Source organism: Alosa alosa, unplaced genomic scaffold, assembly GCF_017589495.1.
Source record: "Alosa alosa isolate M-15738 ecotype Scorff River unplaced genomic scaffold, AALO_Geno_1.1 AALO_1.0_unplaced_9, whole genome shotgun sequence".
In the NCBI taxonomy this organism is placed as follows: Eukaryota; Metazoa; Chordata; class Actinopteri; order Clupeiformes; family Clupeidae; genus Alosa; species Alosa alosa.
Window position 1 is genome coordinate 80811 of NW_025963093.1, and position 19290 is coordinate 100100.

Here is a 19290-nt window from a genome sequence, read left to right on the forward strand (position 1 = left end):
CTGGGAACCAAACGTTCATTTTCGTATTTGAAAAAATGCCCAGATCCGTTTATTGGGTGCCCACGGATGTCTATCAAATCGCCTGTGCATAGCTCATCATCGCCTTGCTTTCCCCACCTGTTCTGTGATTGGTTCCCTATCTCAGGCTTAAAAATTTGCTCCATGGTCTCAGGCTGCCTTAGCAGCGTGAATCAAAAATCACGCGCAAGGCAGCATGGGAACACCGAGGCTAGATGTCACTCAGTTTTCAATGGAAAACAAATTCCAACGTTCATTTACAGTGATGTCTGCTGTTCATGACACACAATGTGAACTAATTCACGTTCAAGTTCTTTATTAAAAATGTGTGTTTCGTTCAGTTCAACGCTCACTTTAAAAATGAGCGTGTTCAATGAACGCGTTCTTTTGACCTCCTTCACGCACAACACTAATCATTTTATGCAAGCAAACTGCATACAGGGAGTCTTTATTGTTGAGGTCAGACATGATAATCATCTTGCATCTTAACCCACAAGCGGTTCCGAAAGTGATCCGTTTAAATTTGCGACTGACTATCATCAAAGTGAGACCTAGCAGAGCCCGCTCTCTGGACCTAGCTACTGTCAGTACACGATCCATGGGGTGGAGCCCCTGAAACTGGTCCCCTTGGAAATAGTGCAGTGCAGCCGATAAACGCCTCGTAAATAAGCATATTTTTGAAATATGCATTCAAAAATCTTCAAAATCGAGTGCACACCTTTGTGCCACGCTACGAGCCACATACCTAAATCTTAGGTCAGTCTGACAAACGGTCAGCGAGATATGCGTGCCACAGACACACAGACGCTTCTTGCTTTAGATAGATATGGAAAAACAGCGCAGGGACAATATTAAAGATGCAGTAGCCTAGATTACATACAGAAACCCATGGACCCAGTGACATACAACAGGTCTTCATACTATCACTCAATATACACGATACTCAGTTCTTCAGTACCAACATCTACACCACATGTTGTGAGTCATTCAGCCCTCTTTTTGGCCATCCCACGCTGTTAAAGCCCTCTCACGCCTAACCTGTGTGTGTGTCATAGGCTGCCAAATATGAGAACTAGTCTGCACCTATTATAGTTCTGAAATGGTGTTTAGGAGTGGTTGGCATTTAATGGTTTTAATTTCTATAATAATAGACATATTTATAATATTTATAAATATATATAATATAATAATTTAATTTCTTGGTTTAATTTCATTTAATTTAATGACCTTGGCTCTTGAATTTCCATGCTAGAGTCAAAGAAACAGCCTACCTCTAAAATGGACCAAAAACACCTGGATGGACTCCTCATTGATTACAACAATATCTGCTGTATTAGCCAGCAGATGTAGGAAAGTAGTATAATTACTATTGCAATCCTGAAACATGGATGGTTTTACATGAGAATGTTTGCACATTATTACTGAGGGTAAAAAAAGAAACTCATGTGTACTCCCTGTTCCTCTCTCTGCAGCTCCTGTGACTCTGGATCCCAACACTGCAAAACCCAATCTCATCCTGTCTGAGGATTTGACCAGTGTGAGACGTGGTGATGAGGAGCAGCAGCTTCCTGATAACCCAGAGAGATTTGATCACTATCACAGTGTCCTGGGCTCTGAGGGCTTTAACTCAGGGACTCACTGCTGGGATGTGGAGGTTGGGGAGGACACATGGATTGTGGGTGTGATGGCAGAGTCTTCCCAGAGGAAGGGAAAATTTCAGGCCATTCCTGGTTTATGGTGTCTTCAATATGAAAAGGGTGAATATCGAGTCGGGTCTGCACGCACTTCCACTCGCCTCACAGTGCAGCAGAAACTCCAGAGGATCAGAGTGCAGCTGGAATGGGACAGAGGAAAGCTGTCATTCTCTGACCTTGATCATAACACACACCTACACACTTTCACACACACTTTCACTGAGAGAATGTTTCCGTTTTTTAATAGTGTGTGTCCTCTGAGGATCTTACCAGCTTCCATAAAAGTAGAGCAGCACAGATGCAGCTTATCTGAACCAGGACTTTTCAGACATGCTATGTCTGCATTCAGGCTCTGAGAAATGTAGTCAGATGGATATATGCAATCTGAGGAAGAGTGATAGAAAGGGGATGTGATTTACCTTCAAGTTGTATAGGTTAATAGGGAGATATATATTTCCTATTTCCAATATGATTCATGCAACACATATGCTCACCATTTGTACGCTTTATATACCAAGTGAATTATTACATGTACTGTAAAATCTTAGCTATTCTTAAATAAAATGTTTAGTTAGTATAACTCAGTTTTTGTCTTTTGTTGATTATGTTGATGTTAAGCTATTTTTACTTAATTATTGAAACTTAAATAAATAAATAAATAAATAAATAAATGGAAAAACTTAAAGAATGAGATACCAGAGCTGAGAGCCCTTATTTTTCAATTTTGTCTTTAAGAAAATATACAAACTCGTTGCATTTCCTTGTTGAAAAAAGTTCTGGATGCATTCGGGGTGTGGAGTTCGATCAACTTATCGACATGTTATAACCACAGTGGCATTTAATGTTGAACACAGACAACTGTGCTATTGATAAAGCCACAACCTTTCACTGCACATTGTACCTACCTACCCTTAGTTATAAACCTGTTATACTTGTGATACAGCAGCACCCCCAAACCCCCCCCCCCCCCCTTTTTGAATGATTAACCAGTGTCCTCCCACTATCTCACCTTTAGTTAGTCAGGAAGTACAGCTAAGCAAGATAGCACTGTTACACTGCATTGAAGACTGTTCTGGGAGAGAAAATGGCATCCAAAACTTTCTCAGAAGCTGATTTCTTCTGTCCTCTGTGCTGTGAAATCTTTAAAGACCCTGTTGTCATGACATGTAGTTTTTGTCTTTTGTTGATTCAGTTGATTTTTGGCTATTCGATCAACTTATCGACATGTTATAACCACAGTGGCATTAACTCATTGAGTGCCAAAAACGTAACATTACGTTTTTCCTTCCCATGCGTTTTTTTTTTATTACGAAACTAGACACTCTAACACACCTTATATGTGATTTTGGGAACTCTGTGATGAATGGAAATGAAATATATGACGATCGAAAACTCATGAAAACGCACAATCTGGACATTTTATCTGGACATTTAATCTTAAAACTCTGCTAGGTCACTTCCCGAAACTGAAACTTTACAGGCAACACTTCATATTTCATCAAAGACGCTACATCTCCATTTCTAGAAATAAAACAGGGATTTTGATGAAAACTAGTCACTGTTTAGCTTGGGATTTCTTAGAAACAGAGGCATGTAGAAATAAACGGTTTGTACCCACTGAGAGCTTAAAGTCTCACCTTTCAAACAAGCCAAAAAGCATGTCCATAGCTATAACATAGAATACGCTGTGGCTCTACAAAAATCGTCAACAATGATCAAGATTGCTGGCACTCTGGGCCAAAGCTTCCGAAAACAGCGCGGCATTCAATGAGTTAAATGTTGAACACAGACAACTGGCAGTGTCATTGATAAAGCCACAACTTTTCACAGTACATTGTAAACTTTACCCTTAGTTATAAACCTGTTCTACTTGTGATACAGCAGCACCCCTTTGAATGATTAACCAGTGTCCTCCCACTATCTCACCTTTAGTTAGTCAGGAAGTACAGCTAAGCAAGATAGCACAGCTTACAAGGCATTGAAGACTGTTCTGGGAGAGAAATGGCATCCAAAACTTTCTCAGAAGATGATTTCTCCTGTCCTGTGTGCTATGAAATTTTTAAAGACCCTGTTGTCATGACATGTAGTCACAGTGTGTGTAAAGAATGTCTGCATAAGTTCTGGGAGAGCAAAGAATCAAGAGAATGTCCCATCTGCAGGAGGAAATCTTCAAGAGAAACCCCACCACCTAATTTGATCTTAAGGAATCTGTGTGAGACCTTCTTACAGGAGAGAAGTCAGAAAGCTTCAGCAGGGTCTTGGGTGAGCTGCAGTCTGCACAGTGAGACACTCAAACTATTCTGTCAGGAGGATAAACAGCCTGTGTGTGTGGTATGTAGAGACTCAAAGAAACACAGGAGCCACACCTTCAGTCCCATAGACGAAGCTGCATCAGAGTACAAGGTAAGAAAATAATCGACTGATTCTGGACATTCACTTCTCATTTTTCAATACCCCACATCTCACTGTTGACTTTCGACTCACTTTTGTAATCTTTTTATATTTGGGTATATATATTGTTGATATACTGTGGTAAATTTGAATGAAGATGTCATGTTGGCCAGGCAGCAGCTGAAAGATATATGTAGTAAAGTTCATGAAGAGTTCATGTGTGGCCAGGTGGCCAGGCAGAAGTTGAGGCAGGATGTCATGCACGTGTGCGGGAAATAGCCGTTTTTTAATTAAAATGGTCATTTCGTCACAAACTGATGTCTCGAATCAGTGTCGAGGCTGCGAAGCACAAGTTCGAAACACTGCTTCGAAAGGTGGTTCAAAACAGTCATGTCATGTGACCACTGCTTTGAAACATCGTTCAAAATCCCCATGTCATGTGACCAATGCTGAGTGAACCTTCGGTGAATTTCACCCATTTAGTGGTTAGTGAGGGTGTTTTTGCACGGTAGCCCAGCTGCTCAAATGTGGTTCAATCCTCATTTGATTTGTAAGGTATTGTTTCAGATCATATCTGTTTATATGTTTTCTTACTTCATCATTAACCACACAGTTTCAACCAAACTCTCAGAATGGGCCCAGACGCAGCCTCCGAGTGGCCCGGCCGATGGTCCAGACAGAAAAGCAAAACACCGCTAACAATCAGATATAGGCTTCGCTACGCACTGAAAGTCCTACGGACAGGCGAGGGCCTTTTCCGAAGCTACTTACTTCGATCTAGCCCTACTCACTTCCACTGGATTCATGCATTCTGGCTATGGGCAAAAGCGAGGGGACATGAATAAGGGAGGGCCAAGTAGCTAGTTTGGGAAAGCCTCAAAACTATGCGCGTCGCTTGGCAACAACCGATAATTCTGCGCATAGTTCAGAGCAGAGCCTGGTTCTGAGTTGGTGTTTGCAGTTTGCGCCTAAAATAAAATGTCTCTTTCAACCCCAAAACGTAAAATTACAGATAAAAACCGTCAAATAAAAATCATTGCATTTATGTTGGTTTGAATAATTACCTCCTTCTTTCTGGTCGCTGAAAATGTGTGGCCCGGCTCAAGTCTGTGTTTTTAAAATGTGGCCCAAATGAATTTGTAATTGAATAGCCCTGCTATAGACCTCTGAAGTTCGCCTACAAAAAAGAACCAAAACGACCATCTTTGCCCATATAAGGAGATCCGGTTGTTAATTGAAGCTAACTACCTACAGTATGGCAAGTTGCATTGCAAGTTAGCTCTGGGGTAGCAATAATCTAAGTGTGCCGCCTTCACGTAACCGGAGATCACAGTATCCACTCGAAGGCAGAGGACAAAAGTGTGTTCAGGAAAACGTCTGCATTTCAGACGTTTTCATCCCCGCGAGAGTTTAAAAGATGCGATAATTCAAAATTCCCATGTTATTTTCCCATTGGAAAAATCGCCAGATACCGGATGTCAAAGATGGCTGCTTTTTTGTAGGCGAACTTCAGAGGTCTATTGTAACTTGTGTAACATGCTTTAACACTGGTAAACACCAGAGGCACATGTTTAGAGAGTGCTTTGAAGTGTTATCAAATCATAACCAATATAGTGCCTTTACAGTTAAATGTTTTGTATTTTTATTCCAGGAGAATCTCAACATCAAACTGAAGCCCTTGAGAAAGAAACTGAAGACTTTCAAAAAAGTTAAACTTATATGTGACCGAACAGCTGAACACATTAAGGTGAATCATAGATTAGATAGTAAACTGATTATCATTCCACAAAAATGAAAAGGGCTTTAATTGCATGTTTAAACGCAGGGACAAGCTGAAAATACAGAGAGGCAGATCAAGAAGGAGTTTGAGAAGCTTCACCAGTTTCTACGAGATGAAGAGGTAGCCAGGATAGCTGCACTGAGAGAGGAAGAGGAGCAGAAGAGTCAGATTATGAAGGAGAAGATTGAGAAGATGGGCAGAGAGATCTCATCTCTTTCAGACACAATCAGAGCCATAGAAGAGAAGATGGGAGCTGATGACATCACATTCCTGCAGGTAAAACAAATTCTCATTTTTTTCTGCATTCGTGCCTTGAATATCATGAAAAAAAAATGAAAGGACCACAGTATCTTACATCCAGTCATGGTCCCTGAGGTCCTTTGACATGGATCAGCTTGACATCCCATCACCACACTGCAGACCTTTAGGGACAGAGCCTTTTGTGTTTCTGTACTCATTCTATGGAACAATCTACCATTCAAAGTCAAAGTCAAAGTCAAAGTCAAAGTCAGCTTTATTGTCAATTTCTTCACATGTTCCAGACATACAAAGAGATCGAAATTACGTTTCTCACTATCCCACGGTGAAGACAAGACATATTTTACCAATTTTAAGTCCACAGACAAACATAACATTCAAGTAAACAAAAAAGTAAGTAAATAAGTAAATAAGAGGGCACATATAATAATGAAAAAATAAGAGCAGCAAAATTTTGTTGAAATTGTGCATAGACAGTCAATAAAAAACTAGTGCAAAGTCAGGCCAATAAGAGGCTTGGGTAGTTCTGTTTGACCTGAGTAATAAAGAAAGTGGCATAGTGGTGCAAGTTATGTAAGAGCAGCAGAGGTGTTGTGTTTTCAGGACAACAACACCAAGTTGTAAAGTGTACAAGTGTGCAAGTGTTCAAGTGTGCAAGTGGAGTAGTGCAGGCGGCCATTGTGGGTCCAATGTCCAGGATGTTATGTAGCTGAGGGTGGAGGGGAGAGGAGGAGAGTTCAGCATCCTTACAGCTTGGTGTATGAAGCTGTTGGTGAGTCTGGTAGTGGGGAGGCGCAGGCTTCTGTACCTCTTCCCAGAGGGCAGTAGATCAAACAGATTGTGGCGGGGTGACTTGCATCACTCACAATTTTGGTGCGCCTTGGGTGAGGTGGGTGGTGTAAATGTCCTTCAGGGGGGAGTGAAGCACCAATGATCCTTCCAGCTGTGTTCACTATGCGCTGCAGGGCTTTCCCTGTTGTATTCAGTGCAGCTTCCCCCACACAGCGATACAGCTGGAGAGGATGCTCTCAATGGTGCCTCGGTAGAATGTGGTCATGATGGCTGGTGGAGCACTTGCCGCCTGAGTTTCGGAGGGAAGTACAGGCGGCTGAGCTCTCTTAAGCCAGTGATGCAGTGTTGGTGAAAGAGCTCAAGCGCCTGTACTTCCTTTGAAACTCAGGCGAGCAAGTGCTCCACCAGCCACCACCACCACCAGCTCCACATATGCAGTTCTCCTTCTCTGGGCTTCAAAAAGCACCGGACCCTCAGCTGTGAACCCCCCTACCCCAATCCCTACTTTCTGTTAAGCATACTTAGGTATCTTGACACCTCTACATAAAACTACGTTATTATTGGGTCATTCTGTGCCAAATCAACAGATGCCTCCTGTCTGACCATCTCCGATTTGTTTCATACTTTAGGTCAATATGTTATTATAGGCCAATATGTTATTATATGCTTGTATCTACTTTATCTCCTGAGATATGGAGGCTTAAAAAAACAGGGTCATTTTGGTCATGGTACAGTCCAAAATCTATCAGCCATATACACTTAATTTACCAATACCCAATATGTTATGCATGGACAGCGGGACATGTTTCATATCATGTTAGATCACATCACGCTTTCAGAAAATATATGGTTTATGGGTCAATGACGTGACGCCCATTTTTTTGTGTACATATGGGTTACATACATTTAAAATTGTTAAAATTTGAAAATAATTTGAAAAAATTATTTTCAAATATCATTTTCATCAAACCCTAATCTTAAAGTTTTGGATTTATTTAATTTTGAAAGAGTATTAACTGAATTTGGGTAAAATTGTCAACCGGTGTAAACCAAAAAACATGAACCAAATAATTACACTTGCTGAAAAAAATGTGAAATTCTCTCCAAAATCCCTTCTAAAATAATCTAGCATGATCTTGCACAAGAACTTTTCTATATTTAATACAAGTAATGAAACCCCATTGTTCTGAATGTTTGAATTAATATGGGGAATCGTGTCTGTCACATCAACCACTTAAAATGTCAAGTGGTGTAACCACCATTTAAGGAGCAATGTTGTATGTATTATGTCAGAGAATCATGTGACAGGAAATTATGTCATAGAGAAGGACCCTTCAAGACCCCAACTGCTATGAGTCAAGGTTAGCAACTCTCTTAAAAGTAACATAATAGTGTTTTTAGGCCATGGCCAGGCAAGCTTAGGTTACATGTCAAATGGTATGACCTTTTAAAAATGTTGATAAATCAAAATAATCATACAATATTCAATTTAATGTAAAAACTGTGTTTGAATATTCACATAAAGGTGAAGTGTGTACATAGTTGCCCATAACAATGCCTGCAAATTTTGCTTTTAAATAGAAATGTCAAATGGTGTAACCGGTTACACCATTTGACTCTTTCTTTGAGACAAGTTTGATCAGATTCAGGGCCAAGAGTATGTAATTTTAGGTGCTAATTATATTATGTTTATAATTTAAATAGTGACTAACTGTTTAGCATGAACAATAGCTTTAAAAGGGTTTAATTAGATTGCAATTTAAGCGATTTTTGAAATGTCAAAGCTTTTCATTTTTTTTTTTTCACAATTATTTTTTAATATTTTATTATGATGTATGTAAACAGTATGTTCAAATTATAAATAAATAATAGAAATACATTTATTATATATAAAATGTGCCTCTTGTCCTCCAATGGATGCCACTTACAAGCAAGAAATACTTGTCTCTCCACAGAGTACATGTGAACGCAGATCCTGCTGTTGGTTGGTTGTTAAGAAATTATCATACCCACTCTTTCACTCACTCTTATTCTCTCTCACACATACTTTGGGCCCTAATTTAGCATTATAAAATGCATGATCACTAGCAAATAGCGTAAATACATTTAGGGGTTTGTCCAGTCCACATTCGGGGTGGTTTTGTTATCAAACGTCAGGTGCCTGGCGCAAAAAGGTGGCTCTTATGTTTCTTAATCAGTAATGGGTGTGTTTTGGGCTTAACATCCTTTAAACCAATGAGGAGGACATCTGTCATTCCCTTTAACAGCATGCAGGGCAGCTTCAAACAGCGCATCAGTATTTTGATTGTCAGCGGTGTATTTGAAGGAATCTGCTTGTACGCAAGACTGTATGGAACAAGTATTCCACTAAGAAATTCTTTACTAAAACCGAGGAGAGTATAGGCTACACACATCTGCACTTGTCTATTAATTGAACATATAGGCAAAGTGGAACTAACTTCACTGTGGTGTCATAGTCAACGACAAAACAGTTATACACAGTTAATTACTTTCAATATTGACTGACAATGGGTTACCAGCAAAACATAACCTGAAAAAAAGCAAAACTTCCCCCTATAATGTTCGACTGACTGAATAAATAACCTAAGGACATTTATTCTGCAGAGGAATTGCTGCTTACTGTACATCTCGTGACAGTGACGTGTTTCATATGCGCCTTTCGCTATAGACCAGGCTTGTCTTGGTCAGTGGCATAATGCTTTTTAGACGGTATAAGATAGCGATTTTTAGATCATGTGCCAGACCACACCTTATGTCGGTAATTGCCAAGTGTAAGATAGGAAAAAACTTTGCGTCAGAATAATAATACGCTTTGCACCAGGTTTTGCATCACGAAAATAGGGCCCTTTATCTTACTCTCTTTGAAAATAATGGGTATAGACTGAAATTGTATGAGAACTGAATTGAAATCAAATAGAACACAAGTTTCTTCATTGATGTTATGAAATGATATTTGATATGGAATAAGATGAATGACATGAATACATCAAAATATCCAATTAAGTTTACCTTGATGCCTATTTTCTGTGTCAATTTCTTGTCCTATTGCTATAAACGTTTTATGGTCAATTGGTGTAACCAGTATTTTGTCTAAAATACTAATAATGTACAAAAACATTAATATGGATAATGATTTAATACTCTACTTTACTGTAATAATGGTTGTTTAAACCATTTTTACTCAATTGGTCAAAGAATAGACAGAAAACAAGATGTTTACAGCATATGGTCTTGCTCAGTACAATGAAAAACCCATATAATTTAAATTTAGAAATAAATATAATAAAACAGATTATCATAGGATATTACAAAATAAACTAATAATTTCATGAGAGCAATTGCATGAACTCTAGGAGGTGTGCAATATTAGATATTTGTAATTTTTGGCTGTTATTTCTATCTTTTGTTAAAAAATAGCATACACGTCATATTAAATAATATGAATACAACAGAAATACAAAGTATACACTTTAGCAAACCTCAGGCATGTTTTGTTTTAAAGGTTTAAAGATATTTTTAATTTTCTCATCTTACCAACCCTTATCTGTCACTGACCCTTATAAGATTGCATGTATAAGTATATATACTCTTTTGATCCTGTGAGGGAAATTTGGTCTCTGCATTTATCCCAATCTGTGAATTAGTGAAACACACTCAGCACACAGTAAACACAGTGAGGTGAAGCACACACTAATCCCAGCGCAGTGAGCTGCCTGCAACAATTGTCACGCTCGGGGATTGAACCCGGGCCTCTGGATTCAAGTACTGACTCTTTACCTAATGAGCTATCAGCAATTGGGTTGACTGAAGTGCAGAGACTATGTAGACAATAACTCTTTTTTTATTCCAATATGAAGCTTATTTTCCAAAACACACAGGAGAACACAAAATCCAACAAAGGAGAGAAAAATCCAAACAGAGGCAACTTTGCAACGATACCTTAACAAAGTTCAGTTTTTCCACAAAGTGGAGATTTAGTCCAAACAGTATTCCATACAGGGGCAATCCAAGAGAATAATCCAAGACACAGTCCGAAAGTCCAAAAGTACCAGAGTGACGCAAAACAGAGTTCAGTAGCAAGGCTAGGCAGTGTAACAAAGCAATGTCAAACAAAGACTAAGCAAAGGGCATGGCAGGAGCAGAGCTTAAATACCACATGGTCAGGTCACATGACAGAGATAACAGGACACAGGTGAAATGAATAACATAGAATTAAGGCTAACAAAGCATGTGTTAAAACAAATGACCACCAGAGGCCGCCAAAAAGTCCCAAAACCATGACAGGACCCCCCCCTCTAGGAACGCCTCCTGGCGTTCCCAGGAAGGTCAGGATGAGCAAGATGAAAGTCTCTCCGGAGGTCTTTATTAAGAACATCCCTAACAGGAACCCAGGAACACTCCTCCGGGCCGTAGCCCTCCCATTCTATAAGATACTGCAATCCACCACGAACTCTGCGGGAATCCACTATGCGGCGGATAGTGAAAGCTGGACGACCATCGACGACACGGGGAGGAGGCGGTTCCTTAGGGGCAGGGGCAAGGGGGGAAGTCAGCACAGGACGGAGCTGAGACACATGAAATGTGGGATGTATTCTAAGGGATCAGCAACCAAAAAACAGCAGTTGATCGGGGCAACTGGAGGCGATAGGACACTGGGTTGACCCTGCAGACCACCTTGTAAGGGCCCACATAGCGCGGAGCCAACTTGCAAGACTCCACCCCCAGGGGAAGGTCTTTAGCAGCTAACCAAACCCTTTGGCCCGGACGGAAACTGGGAGCTGGTCTCTGACGCCGGTTGGCTTGGCGCTGGTTCCTTCTGGAGGTCCGCAGAAGAGCCTGCCGAACCCTTCTCCAGGTCCTTTTGCACCGCCTCACGAACTGCAAGGCTGATGGCACGCTTACGTCCCTCTCCTCCTCTGGAAACAGCGATGGCTGAAATCCAAACTGGCACTGGAAAGGGGACATGCCAGTGGATGAGGACTGGAGTGTGTTGTGGCCGTACTCTGCCCAAGGCAGCCGGGAACTCCAGGACGCAGGGTTATCAGCCACCAGACTCCTCAGAGAAGCCTCCAATTCCTGGTTGACCCTCTCTGTTTGCCCGTTAGATTGGGGATGGAACCCAGAGGAGAGGCTGGCTGTGGCTCCTATGAGGTTGCAGAAGGCCCACCACACCCGGGAGGAGAACTGGGGACCTCTATCAGAATTTCGATGTCCTGGGAAGACCAAAGACTTCGAAAGACATGATCAAACACAAGCTTAGCAGTCACAAAAGCAGAAGGTAACTTCATTAGTGGAATAAAGCGACAGGCTTTGGAAAACCTGTCTACCACTACTAAAATGACAGTGTTGGGTCTTGCTCCGGACACACACAGTACAGGCTGCTACAAAAGATTTGCCATTCCTCTCTCTGTTACTACTCTTGATGGTCGTTCATTGGGAAAAGTGACTCTAGCCACAGCTCCTCTGTGTCTTCAAGCGGACAACCATCGGGAGGAAATCACTCTTCACCTGATAGATTCACCTGAGTTTCCCCCAGTTCTTGGCTTCCCCTGGTTGAATCGTCACAATCCACAGATCGATTGGTCTACTGGAACAGTCATTGAGTGGGGTCCCACGTGCCATGCTACTTGTCTCTTGTCAAGTCCAGGCCTTTCACTAACTAAACCTGTTGATGTTTCTGAGTTGTCTCAAGTCCCTGATGAGTATTTGGACCTGAAAGAGGTTTTTAATAAGACAAGGGCATCTACGCTGCCTCCTCATAGACCCTATGACTGTAGCATTGAGCTTTTCCCTGGTACTAGTCCACCTTGTGGACGGATCTTCTCTCTGTATTTGCCTGAACGTGAAGCTATGGAAAAATACATTAAAGAAGCCCTGGCCACTGGATTTATTCGCCCCTCCACATCTCCAGCTGGATTCTTTTTTGTGGGAAAGAAGGATGGTGGATTGAGGCCTTGCATAGACTATCGTGGCTTGAATAACATCACAGTCCACAATGTCTACCCTCTTCCACTAATGTCCACTGCTTTTGATTTACTCCAAGCTGTCTTCACGAAGCTCGACCTCAGAAATGCTTACCACCTCATTCGCATTCGACAGGGTGACGAGTGGAAGACAGCTTTCAACACACTTACAGGGCACTATGAGTACCAGGTTATGCCCTTTGGCCTTACTAATGCACCTGCAGTTTTTCAAGCCCTTATTAATGATGTCCTCAAAGAAATGAATAACATAGAATTAAGGCTAACAAAGCATGTGTTAAAACAAATGACCACCAGAGGCCGCCAAAAAGTCCCAAAACCATGACAAAAATAGTGACGCTCGGGGAGCAGTGAGGGGTAAGGGCACTTCAGCTGTGCCTACTGGTCGGGGTTTGAACCGGCAACCCTCCGGTTACAAGTCTGAAGCGCTAACCAGTAGGCCACGGCTGCCCCAATTGGTGATTGTAAATTGAGAAAAAAAAACAATCACTCTTGCTTCACTCGCCATGAAGCTCATGTGTAATACCCTAATTAATATAGTTTGAGTCAAGGTACCAACACAATATTTTGTGCATGTACTAATCAAAACAATTTTTCCAGGGCTATGATTGTTTTTGTGGTAGACTTTGTCATACATGGGGAATATGCACTTGTTATTTTGTCAATGTTTAATGCTCTATAAATTATATATTTTTGTTTATTTTAGACACACAATGTTGTTGGTAAGAAAGTACTAAAACAGTACTATTATATAAATAAATTCAAACTATCTGATGGGATTCATTGTGAAGTTATTGTGGGTAAATAAATATAAAATCCATATAAATACAATCTTCAGCAAGTCATAATTTGGCAAATTTTCAACCATAGGTCAATTATTTTAGAAGTTGAAGACACTTAACAATGTAGAATACTCCCTGAACATTTCAAGAATCTAGCATGAATTGTTCAAAAGTAATGACCCAAGGAACAGTAGTTGTTGGGTACAATAATAATTATTTATATAAATTATAAAACAAATCCAAGATGATCAGGCGGGAAATGTTCATAAAATATGTTGATTTGGCACGGAATGACCCTATTTATTATTATAATAAATTATTATATATATACCTATATATTATTATTATTATTATTATTATGTTCTTGCTGTTAATTATGCCTTAATGTTTCCCTTACATTATTTCTGTTTTGTCTATCAGTTTCTGATACTTTGTCAATTGTTGTTGTTGTTTTTTGGAAAAAAATGATACGAGTGAACATAATGCTAAGTATGTGCCCACCTCTGCTATTTTCACAGAACTACAAGAGTATAGCGGAAAGGTGAATGATCTACCTCTTGACTCTCTCTTTTAATCTTTAGTCAAATTCACCAACCACTCAATATTAAATTGCTACTTTGTGTCTGAAATCTACCAGCTACTTTCATATTTTACCAACATTTGGCTAGTGGTTGGTTTCCATCCCTGAGCCAAATTAACCCACAGCAGCACTGACTCCTGAATGTTATTCCAGAGCCCAGTGCACACTGCAGGATCCAGAGAGGGTTTCAGGAGCTCTGATAAATGTGACAAAGCACCTGGGCAACCTGAAGTTTAGAGTCTGGGAGAAGATGCAGGACATTGTTCAGTATGGTGAGTAACAATAAGTGTGTAGAGGCTAAGGAACTGAGTTAGCATGAAGTAGCCTGAAAAGTTGTTGGTTCAATTCCTAGCTTCCACTGTTGTGCCCTTGAGCAAGACACTTAACTCTCAGGTGCTCTGGGGAGAATGGCCCTTGTAAAATTGGTAGGTTTGCCCTGAGCACAAGACAGATGTTAAAGGGTCTAAAGATGTTGTAAAGAACGTTATGCTCTGTGCACAATCATTCAGCATGACCGGTTTGGTGGTGGGCTAGTGATGGTTTGGGAGGCATATCCTTGGAAGGATGCACAGACCTCTACGGGCAAGGCAATGGCACCCTCAGTGCTCTTAGGTATCGGGATGAAATCGCCAGACCCATTGTCTGACCCTGTACTGTGCAGAGGTCCTTGGGTTCCTCCTGAAATGTACTCGAAAATAGAAAAAGTTTGACATCTGCATGTAAGCATCCCCATTATGATATACCACACACATACATAAATAATAATAATAATTTGATAATAATAATAATAATAATTTAAGATTGTTGTACGGTTTTAATGTTTGTTGCATTATGAACACATTAGGCTTAGGCTATACAAATTTGTCATGCCTGTTTTTCGCTACTTGTGAGAGTCCCACTGTGTGTGCTGCCTGCGCAATAGTGTTTTGGGGTGCCACTGAAAAAGACGTTTGAAGATGATGAAGAGGTTGAGTAAGAAAGTGGAAAATTTGTAGGACTAAACGTAAAACGTCTCTGCTCTTTCCTCATATGCCTAATACTTACACAAAGAGAATCCAAAACTATTCTGCTAATGTCTCGTTTCCTCCCACTGCACAAATATTTTGGACGTCCAATTTCAGGTGCAGATTGTAACGCCAGATCACGTCTTTTTTCAGACGTCCAGTATTGACATCCACAGGACCTCTGTTTAATGTCCAAAATAGGTTACATAGTCCTATTGACATCCAAATGGGGTCATGGTTACACGTCCAAGTAGCGGACCTAGTTTGCACGTTGTGCAGTCGTCCAGAATTGTTTTTGAACCGATGGACACAATAAAGACATGATCAGCACGTCCATCAAACGTCTAATGTTTAGTTGGCTACTTAATTGCATTTTTGTCATTTTTAATCGTCCACCACAATGTTACGAGCATTACATGTAAAGCTATCTTGCATGCTTAAATCTGATTCATTACAAGTAAATATAATATGTAAGTTAGATATACGTTCCCATTTGTGATTAACAATTTAAACGGATAAAAAAAACTGGTAACACTTTACTTGACGGGTGAGTTCATAACACATTCATAGCAGCTGTCACAAACTGCACATAAAGCATTCATGACTGTTTCATGAGACATGACTCAATATTCATACCAATCCTTTCATGAATGTGAAAGACAGAACGATGACAACTTGTCAAAATAAAAGTCCAACATCGTATCTGTGTAACCTGGATACCATTAATTTAATCTCTCCAGCCTTTGTAAATATTTCATGAATATCTTATGAAGTCTACATCGAATGTCACTTTAGTATACAAGTTGTGAAGTATTCGTGATCACTGAGTTTAACACTGGGAGGTAAACTAGCCTACATTCAGCTGACCCGTATTTGTGTAACCTGGAACGGTTGGACATTCCCAGTAGCAAAAGATGTGAAATCATCTGCAAAGGTTACATCATAAAACAAATAGATTTTTATGAAACAAAAAATATTTGCTTGACCATGTTGGAGTAGCCCATGTGACGTTATCAGGTAAGAGGTTTGGACCAAAAACGGCAATGCTGCTTTGCGGCTTTGGACTTCTATTTTGACAAGCTCTCGTCGTTCTGTCTTCCACATTCATGAAAGGTTTGGTATGAATGTTGAATCATGTCTCATGAAACAGTCATGAATGCTTTATGTGCAGTTTATCACAGCTGCTATGAATGTGTTATGAACTCACCCGTGAGGTAAAGTGTTACCAAAAAACTTCAGGTTACTATAATGATGTCTGCCTATTTGTTTCACCTTTTTCTTAAAGGAGAACCATGCAGTTTTTTTAAGCTTAATTTACCTTAACTGAACAGCTTCAGGCTATACAACCGGTGGGCCGCTGCACTGACAAACAGAAAATCTTGCAGCCTTGCAATTGAGTGGAAGTTTATACACGGTTGTGAGGTATCTGAAAAAATAGTTCCATAATGGCAAATAACACGGATTGAAATCATATATTGTTTGTTTTATTAATCATCGAACACCACTAACCACTCGGTGAGTTGCACAGTTTTGAAAACGAGCGTTAAGGGTTGTTTTAAAGGGACACCAGGCAACGTTTTCGTGTTACTGTAATTAATCATCTTCCTAAGTCGGTATATGGTTAAATGACTCATTACGGGGTGAATGAAGGCTCTCTCGCCCGCCCAGACAGGACCCATCGTCAAAATTTCAGTGTGCACCACTCTAGTTCATCCAAAACAAGCCAGAAAAAGGGACTCAAAGTGCTAAATACCGGAATTATCCTTTAAGATTCTTTGTGAATATGGGCCTTGATCTGTTTCTCTTGACCCAGCCCAAGTCCAATAAAAAAAGAGACATTGGCTCAACATTTTCATTTGGTGTGTCTATCTACAGTGCAAATTGACACATTCATGTGGCTGTGATAGGCAACTACAATAGGGGACCCTCTTGAGTATGTGTGTTTTTTTTATACATATATATATATATCTTTGCAGTTCCTGTGATTCTGGATCCCAACACTGCACACCCAGAACTCATACTGTCTGAGGACCTGACCAGTGTGAGAAATAATGATGAAGATGACTACTTCGATGCTGATGATGATGATAATGATGATGATTGTGGTGATAGTGATGATAGTAATGATAGTAGTAATGCTGATGATGACAGTGATGATGATGATGATGATGATGATGATGATGATGATGACAACAGCGTTGATGATGATAATGATGATCGTAGTGATGATGATAGTAGTGATGATGATGATGATGATGACAGTAACAGAGATGAGGATAGTGATGAGAGACAGCAGCTTCCTGATAATCCAGAGAGGTTTGATAATGATTTATTTGTTCTGGGCTCTGAGGGCTTTAACTCAGGGACTCACTGCTGGGATGTGAAGTTTAAGGGAAATCAAGAATGGGCTGTGGGTGTGATGACAGAGTCTTTAAAGAGGAAGGGTGACTGTGAGTCCAGGCCTGGACAGTGGTATATGTGTTATGATGGTGATGACTACCACGTGGGTTCTATGCCAAAATCTCCCAAACGCCTGAGAGTAAAGCGCAGACTCCAGAGGATCAGAGTGCAGCTGGACTGGGAAGAAGGAGAGCTGTCATTCTCTAACCCTGTTAATGATACCCATTTATTCACTCTCACACACACATTCACTGAGAATGTTTATCCATTCTTCCATGGTACTACTTCGATTTTGCCAGTAAAGGTTTCTGTTCTGACAACTTTATCTGATAACTAATAATCTAACGCGTTACTATTTCCAAACCAGTTATCAGATTAAAGATACTTAACCAAATCACTGTGCGTTACTATACTAAAAGTAAAAATTCGGAGCAGCACAGATGTAGTAGCTATAAACTTTAATTAAGGTGCACAAAAGGGACTAACGTTTCGATGCTTCATGCATCTTCCTCAGAGTCCTTGCATAGCATGGACAGGAGCGCCCATTATGTGAAAACAGAATCACAATCAGGTGTAGAAGGCGTGGCAGATCTTGGGCCTCCCTCCAAAGGCTGCACTCAATAAGTATGTTAGCCAAAAGAAAAATACAAGTAAAACTTTTTTACACATAAGCTTTACAATCAAACAATAACTAAATGAACCAACAAGAGAAACAAAAGAAAAGGAAAAGAAAATTGCTAGACATTTCATGGAGAGGAGAAAACTCGCCAGTAATTTAAAAAAAAACTACTTTTCAATCTATTTTATTTTTATTTTTAGAGAGTCAATGGCTAAAAGTCATATATTAACCTAGTATTACAGGAAACACGACAGGCTCAATTCTTCATTGAGACCAGAAGGCTCAAGTGTGCCCAGTGTGTAAATCCAATAGGCCTCCCTGCATAGAAGCTTCTTAATAACATTGCCGCCTCTAGGTGGTGTGGAGACTGTGCGTTACTATTTTTGTCATTTTCCTTAGTACAAATATTTTTTTTGCTTTCTTCTTGTTGAGCATGAGGACAACTCATGTGTAGGCTAATACCACGCAGCGACACAAACATAAACAACAATGGAGGGAGGAGAGAGATGCATGTTTTCTAGCTGTGAATACAGTCATTATTTTGAGTTTGTGTCAGCTGCACATGACGTTGTAAACTCTGTGTTGGCGACAAAGTGCTGTCTAGCTAGACATCCCGAGCAAAGATAGTAAACCGTCTCTGTCCAGAGTCTCCCGCATATTGATAGCAGCTCCCTGACACCCGCAACGGAGAGGAAGAGAGAGAGAGGGGTGGTGCGTGTGTGCCTGAAGCGCATCCAAGAAAAAGACCATCCAGTTACTTACTTTTTAAGGAGTAATAGCCTGGAAAATCCAGACCCTGGTAATCTAGAAAGATTAAGGGTCTGGCCACGAACAACTTCAGGGGCGGCACCAAGCATGCATTTGAAAATCTCACTGCACGCAATTGGATAACACTAGACCAATGTTTACTCTGAATGATTCCAGACTTCGACGCAATTGGATAATACTACGATCAATGTTTACTGTTGCA

General features: G+C 40.4%; 2 protein-coding genes across 2 annotated transcripts in view; both read left to right on the forward strand.

The window, feature by feature from the left end:
- LOC125290785 (NACHT, LRR and PYD domains-containing protein 12-like) overlaps nt 1-2238 on the forward strand; it is a 62120-nt gene extending 59882 nt beyond the window's left edge. The window contains 1 exon segment of the mRNA XM_048237274.1: nt 1491-2238. Coding sequence (XP_048093231.1) covers nt 1491-2068 — 578 coding nt within the window. The 3' untranslated portion in view covers nt 2069-2238.
- Nucleotides 2239-3682: 1444 nt separating this feature from the next.
- Nucleotides 3683-18750, forward strand: LOC125290786 (zinc-binding protein A33-like). Its single transcript, XM_048237275.1, has 6 exons — nt 3683-4115; nt 5755-5850; nt 5929-6159; nt 14236-14258; nt 14451-14569; nt 17278-18750. Exons 1-6 carry the CDS (start codon nt 3714-3716, stop codon nt 18036-18038), a joined length of 1632 nt encoding a protein of 543 aa, XP_048093232.1. The 5' UTR covers nt 3683-3713; the 3' UTR covers nt 18039-18750.
- The last annotated feature ends 540 nt before the right edge of the window (nt 18751-19290 follow it).